Raw genomic sequence first — 7158 nt, forward strand, 5'->3', positions numbered from 1 at the left:
GACTGAGTTAAATGCAGTGCGCTCTGTAAGCCAGGGTGTGATCATTGGCGGCTTTGGGACTGGGGAGGGGCTCACGGGCAGCAACCGCTGTGCGTTGAGGACAGTAAATGTGCATTATGTGCTTTCACATCCAAGTCTGCACAAGTCTTCAATAACACGAGAAAAAGTCGCTAGATTTCGGTAGTCGCTTTTTTGAAAAAAAGCTGCTAGAAGGGTCTGAATACTCACTAAATACAGCGACAAAGTCACTAAGCTGGCAACACTGAGATGCTGTTCTCTTGTTTGTTTGGGTTCAGAAGCTCAGCAGCTTTTAAGGTGGAATGATATGCTTGAGGGAAAAAACTACTTGTTTGTACATAGCTGAAGTTACTTTCTTTACATTAGGAGACACCTACTGGTGTGAATGTATCAGAGATTCTGTATTAAATGTATTTTAAAACATAGCCATTACACAAAATGGGAACTAGATAAACTGGTTAATTCAGAGCCTAAAAAGCAATGTGGTACTTCATCTCATGTGAGCTACACGTCACAGAAATAATGTAAAAATAATACTTAGACACTTGCATTAATGTTCTCTTCCTTTTTCCTAGTTTGGCACTTCTCTGTCTCTCTCTCTCTCTCTCTCTCTCTCTCTCTCTCTTGCTCTCTCATGCTTTCTTTTCTGTTCCCTCTACGTCAGGTTCTGCTCCCATTGGAGAAGTTTATTGATCGGATGGATTTATTGATTTCATGAGGGTCAAAGTTCATAATGACTGTAGTACAGTGCTCTCTTTTTCTCCCTCTCACTCTCGTGCTTGCTCTCCTCTCTCTCTCTCTCTCTCTCTATCGTTCACACCCTCCCCTCCCTCCTGAATTTTTATTACCTCTCTTTTCTTTGTCATTAAGTTGTTTTCCCCTGATATGATGAAAGCTCAGTATTGATTGACAGGTTCATCCATTATATACTGGAAGATGGCATATGATTCATGAGAAGGGGAAAAAATGCTGTGATCATAAAGCACAAAATGGAGGTCTCTTTATCTGTTTAGTGCTGACTCTGAGATTCTGGAGGCTGTACATTTTATATCTAGTCTATGTTTTGATTGTGATCCCTGCAGTTTCCTGACTGCAGAAAGCTTCTGTTTATGATTTACATTTAGTCTGATGGATGTAGCATCAATATAAAATATATAGAATTCCTTGCTATAATTAGTTAGTTAAATAAATAAATAAATAAATAAATAAATACTAATGCCCTATAACACACTGTATGCCCAAACATTTTGTGGACACCTACTCAGCCAAACTTTCTTTTGAAATCAATGTTATTGCTGGATGCTCAATGACAGTCTTTTATTACGAACTAAACTCAACCATGTTCTAAAGATATGACATGGCCCTGTCAAGATCCTAAAATGCAAAATGAAAAAGTAATAGAAACTTAATAGATATAATTGATATTGTGGATAATAATGTCAATTACACATAATAAACATAATACATATAATAATGCATGTGTGTTTATGTATTTCAGGTATATGAAGTATCTGTACCCATACGAGTGTGCTCGTAAAAGCCTGAGTTCTCCCAGTGAGCTGCAGGCCGCCATCGACAGCAACAGGCGTGAAGGTCGGCGACCAAGTTACAGCAGCAGTGGCCTGTTCCGCTTTAGCCCCTCCCCCAGCACAGCATCCCACATCCTCTCACCTCCCAAGATGCACCTGGCTGGGCTCAATGGCCTTCAGGGCTCCCCAGGACCCTCTGGCAAAAAGGGGCTTGGTGAGTGGGAACATAATAGAAATAACTCACTGTGACACAATAAAGTCAGATTTGAGAGGCTGTATGTGTGTTCATATATATAAAACACATGTAAATAAAATAATCTCTGTGTTATCTAGCAAAGCTACAGTCTTCAATATCTGTTCAAACTGTGGCCATTTTGTTTTCACTACTGGGCTCCTATTAATCTACATGGGGAGAGCCCTTAAAATAAACATGTTTCTACAGCTTGTTCTGTCTACTGCACAGGCGCATTTCTCCACATCAAAGAAGGGTTTTATTGAGCTGATAGACTGTTTTTATTGAAGGGTGGGACTTTTCCTGGGACTAGACGTTTGGTTACAGTCTTTCCCACCCTTTTTTTTTTTTTAACTCTTTGTCTGTCTCTACCTTTATAGTTTCTGGTAAAGGTGTCTGACCGTGTGAAAACGAACGCAACCAGTTACATACAGAATATATGTGCTAGTTCTAACAGGTTCTTGAGCTGCTGCATATAGTTTGTTGAAGGACAGCGCCCTCTACTGGAAAATTTGAAACCTACATCCTTCCTTGTGTCAACAAACTGTTAGCTTAGCCATGTATTTTTTGTTTCAGATTAATTTCTTGTATGTGTGGGATAACCCATGTGCTTGATTTATAGTACTGTACACTAACCCTTTCTTTAGTGTTTGAAAAAGTAATTGTCATCAATGGGTGTCTGTAAACAACTACTTGGAGTCAAATCTGTGTTTTGTTTTGTTTTTTGTTAAGTACATTGTATTCACATAATTACAGTAGAAGTCAAGTTCTGCACATGGAGCATAGGAACGATTTAAAATTTACATTACCTTCACATCTTGCTTAAACAGGTAAAAAACCACCGTAGCCATTTTAGCTTAGTGTTTTCTTCTCTCTCTCTCTCTCTCTCTCTCTCACTCACTCACTCTCAGAAGAGGCATCCCCATCTCTGCTGGCAGTGAGGACCCCTTCCATGGCACTGGCATTAGGACAACAGCAGGTGGCCGGATTGGCAAGAGCTGCAACACTGGAGCAGCTGAGGGAGAAGCTGGAGACAGGAGTGGGCGGGGTGGGTGCAGAGGGTCCGGAGAGGAAGATAGCCCGTCTGGCCGAGGAGCAGCAGAGACTCATGCAGCAAGCCTTTCAGCACAACCTGCTAGCCCTGGCCTCGCACATGCCCATGAACATGCGACTGGGCATTCCACCCCGGGGTCAGTACCATCCATAAGCAGTCATTTTCTTGTCAAGTTATGAAACTGCTGTTTTTTGACACTTACCTGTATATTACAGAGGTTCTTTATTAAACACATTTTGAACATGGCTCCCTCCGTGTGGGGGACCTACTCTGTGGAGAATGTGCTAGTGCATTAAATGTTTGTAAAATAGTTGAGAGAGTTGTGAGACTCCAGTGCAGAGTATTTGTGTATAAAATAAATGTATCAGTCTTTTCCATCTGTTTACATTAGTGTTGCACTCTGAAACCAGACAATCTGTACCCAATATGGCACCCACCCCCAAAAAGAATCATGTGACTGCAACTTATGTATAGGGATATATAGACCTTGGATTATGTTAGATTTTGCAGTTAATTGAAGAAAGAAATATGTGACATTGATCAAAGAGGACATGTCAGTCACCTATCCAAGGCTCTGTTTGGACAACATTGTACTTTCAATTTTACAGAAGAAAAGCATGACCTGGCCATGAGCATCTCCTCCTCTGGAGCAACCAGCATCAGCGTCTCTGTGGAGGTCAATGGTGTTCTCTATTCAGGTACTTCTCTCTCATGATTATATTTTTTTATTCATTTATTTTTTAGTGATCACATGGTGTTCTTTTTCTTTATCCCTGTGTGAAGCTGTAATGATTTGGCATAGGACATTTTATATTTTATCCTGTGTATGATTATAATTTCTGATTCTAGCAGCACAGGCTTGTATTGATTAAATAATCATTGACCTGGTTAACCTTTTTGAACCCAGATCTTATTTCTTTATCCTCCATTTCTTCTTCTGTCTCAGGAACACTTTTTGCTCAGAAATCAGCCGCAGCTCCAGTGAATGTGTCTGCTGCAGCGAGTATGGCCCCTGTAGCCCCTGTGGTTCCCAGCACAGCCTTTAGCTTTCCTAGCCATAGCCCTTCTTCTTCCTCCTCTTCCTCTAAAGGCCCCAGCTCTGCGGAGCCATCCACCAGTGGCTCTCCATAGTCTGTTCTGGATATCCAGCAGCTGCCTGGGCTTGAGCTCCAACTGACCAGTCACGGATGTTTTTGAAAATCAAACTGTTGCACAACCAGTACCTCATTTTTTTCCTCCTGTTGGCCTTGGCTGTCTACATATATTTAGATTTATATTTACTACACACACACACACACACACACACACACACACACATTCAAACGCTAAACACAATCACAATGTTCAGCCAAAATTTAGCTGACAGGTGGCGTTTGTAACAGAACTTGAAGATTTTTATTTAGAGAAGAAAACAAAGTGTTGTCTTCTGATTTTTGGGGTGTATTTTATTTTCTTTTAATCTCTTGATTTTTTTTTTTTTTACTCTTCTTACATACCTCAAATCAAAGAAGAAAAAGAACATCGCAAGAATATCTTTACCTCAGGAGCTGTGTTAGGAAATACTTTAGCAGAATGAATTTTTATTTTTTATAATCTATTTGAATTTTTGTCTGAAATCAGGAAAAAGAGGCGATTCTCTCTCTCTGAAAGGGCATCGCTCGCTTTTGTTGCTATGCATTCGTTTTTCTCTCCAGCCAAGTTGCTGTGGTGCCAGGCTGGATGGTCAGCGAGAGGGAGTAGACACTTCTGGTCCCCAATGCAAACAGAGCCAAACCTTGAGCTTGAATTCAATGCAACTGCACAGCTCCCAAAGATCATGAACTCAGTGACATCACTGGGCAGTCCATTCACTCCGGCCAAAGTCTCTTTGTCTTTGGTCGCTCCCAATGGACCGGACATCACAGTTACCTGCAAATACCTCACATACATGCAATACCTCTCACTAACCACAACAATGGCAGCTTTGAAGGTTGTAGCAGTTCTGACGATGTTGTGTCGTCTTCTCAGGAGTGGACTCAGTATTTTTGACCAACAGACTGTTTAATGTCTCTTCCATTATAAATACGCGGTTTACACCCAGCTTAAGACTGTAAATTTCCCTTCTTGGGATGACCACCTGTAGTTTTACATCCCTTTGTACTAGGCAGTAAAAGCCAGTGTGGTCTAGGGCTTGGGCTTCTAGCTGTTTGGTTTTTTTTTGGACTCTAGGGAAAAAAGTTTTTTTTTTTTTTTTTATTTAGTTAATGTGAAGTAATGACATTTGACAGAGCTGTGCCCAAGAACAGCCCCCAACTCTCTGACTAAAGCAGTTGTTCAATTGCAGTGAAGCAGTCAAGCTCCATTCAAGACCAGAGCATGGGCGCTTCATACAGTGCAAATTTAAGGCCGTTACACACAGAACATGGCACATGGAATAATATTCAGAAGCAAATACTGTGATTGAATTTTAGTTTTAAGGGGAAGGATGAGTAAAAATGTTTTCCTGTGGAACAAGATATCATTTGCTCCTCACAAAATATTGAGGTTCGTTAAAAAATATGGAAAGGAATGAATGATAGAAACATTGGTTTCGAAGAGACAGTCGAGTAGATATATTTTTACTGTAAAATTCCTGAGGGCTAGAATTATTGTTTCAATGTAAATTACAGTTATTACCACAGTTTCAATGCTCATGTATGTTACAGAGTCAGCCAAAGAGGAACAGTCTCCCAGTGGCCACCAAGAGAGCCACACTGGTGCCCAATCTTACTTCCCCATCATAATTTCACCGCCCAAGGACCCTCAAAACCAGAGAAGGTGAATTCAGGGCAGGGAGGTGAGATTGAACACCACACCGGAGCTGAAAACCGAAGAGTAAGCTAATGCGCTAACTCATGCTGATTCTCTTGTAAACAAATGGGTGGCTGTGGAAATATGCTAGTTATTTAATTTCATTTAATTTTTAATGTCCAACAAGTTGTCTCAAGCTAAATAAAAAAAAAGTCAAAATTACAAACGTTCCTCCTTAAACAGTTCAGTAACATTCTGCTACCAACATTAACATTAAGATCCACATTAAATATTTTAACGTTACATTCGAGTTACCTCTTAAAAAGTGTCCTGTTAGCTTGCTGAAATTAATTCAGTTTATCTATTAGTGCTTTTTGAACTTTTAGGCACATTTTATGAACACAGAGATAAAGGATAAGAATGATATTTTTGGCCACTATAACAATGATGTTAAATTTTCATAGCCTTTACTATTTACAACAGATTAATTAAGTGAATATATGTGATCAGTTGAAGTTCACAGAAATTAAACGGTAGTGGAATACAATGTTACCTGTTCACTCTGAATAAAAGTTGCTCTGTGTGTCAAGGTCTTAACTCACAACAACCCAGAATGTGGCCCCACTGTATATCAATCATAGAAATCTTATAAAACCCTGAATTGGCCTCTAGCCATTCCAAATATTTGCTACACAACGTCAAAGGTGTTGGGACATGTTGGTGGATCAACTTTGAGACATGGTGTTTTATCGTTTGAACTTTACTGGAAGCCCTCGAGTCTCTACCTCACAGCCGAACTGTTATTCAGTCTTTTCAGGCTTTTAAATGCTGTAACAAACTTTTCCAGACCTCCAAACTTTTGCCTCTCGTGATGGGGAGGCAGTTTTCTCAGGAAGTGTTGTGACGTCTTTCATCACTCATTTTTAAATAAACAGTTCTCCAGAATTATGCACAAAAGTGGGATGAGACTGTTTTCCAAAGAATACCTCATGCTCTGTGACTGAGGACTACACTACGTACCTCATGCTGCCATGCAGACCGGATCCAAACAGGCTCTTCCAGAACGTAAGACAGGAATACCTGGAATGCAAGCATCGTTCTGGATTTCTAGATCAGACTCTGTATCTGGGACATATTGCTGGGATATCGCTCAGATTATTTGAAATCTAAACCCCATTCCGGATTCCTGGGTTTGGAATATCTGGAACATAAGCCTCATTCCAGGGTCGAAATATTCAGAACTCAAACCTCGTTCCGGATTGCTATATTGGAATCAACAGACCAGTTTTGGGAATTCCGGAGTGGAACTCTCCTTCTTTATCTCCGTCGTTCTCTTTTTATTTTATTTTTTATTTTTTTCTCCTTTTCTTTTGGCCTCTAGTGGTCACTCTAATGACTATGTAATGTTCTGCATTTGTACAATCAGGTGCTTCTGCAACACCCTCTTCCTTTACAGCTAGAAACCAAAGAGCAGTTCAGCCTTTCTGTTTATCTGGCCCTTCATTTTAAATAATGCCAAGTCATACAATATATATACAATATATTCCAGGGGGACA

The 7158-nt window shown here is 40.2% G+C and overlaps 1 protein-coding gene across 1 annotated transcript in view; it reads left to right on the forward strand.

Annotated features, from left to right (window-relative positions):
- Positions 1–3964, forward strand: part of LOC136709332 (AT-rich interactive domain-containing protein 3B-like) — a 53348-nt gene extending 49384 nt beyond the window's left edge. Inside the window, exons 6-9 of the mRNA XM_066684475.1 lie at positions 1517–1761; positions 2691–2969; positions 3442–3531; positions 3780–3964. Coding sequence (XP_066540572.1) covers positions 1517–1761; positions 2691–2969; positions 3442–3531; positions 3780–3964 — 799 coding nt within the window. The remainder of the gene's footprint in view (positions 1–1516; positions 1762–2690; positions 2970–3441; positions 3532–3779) is intronic.
- The last annotated feature ends 3194 nt before the right edge of the window (positions 3965–7158 follow it).

Source organism: Hoplias malabaricus, chromosome 11 (genome assembly GCF_029633855.1).
Source record: "Hoplias malabaricus isolate fHopMal1 chromosome 11, fHopMal1.hap1, whole genome shotgun sequence".
Classification (NCBI taxonomy): domain Eukaryota; kingdom Metazoa; phylum Chordata; class Actinopteri; order Characiformes; family Erythrinidae; genus Hoplias; species Hoplias malabaricus.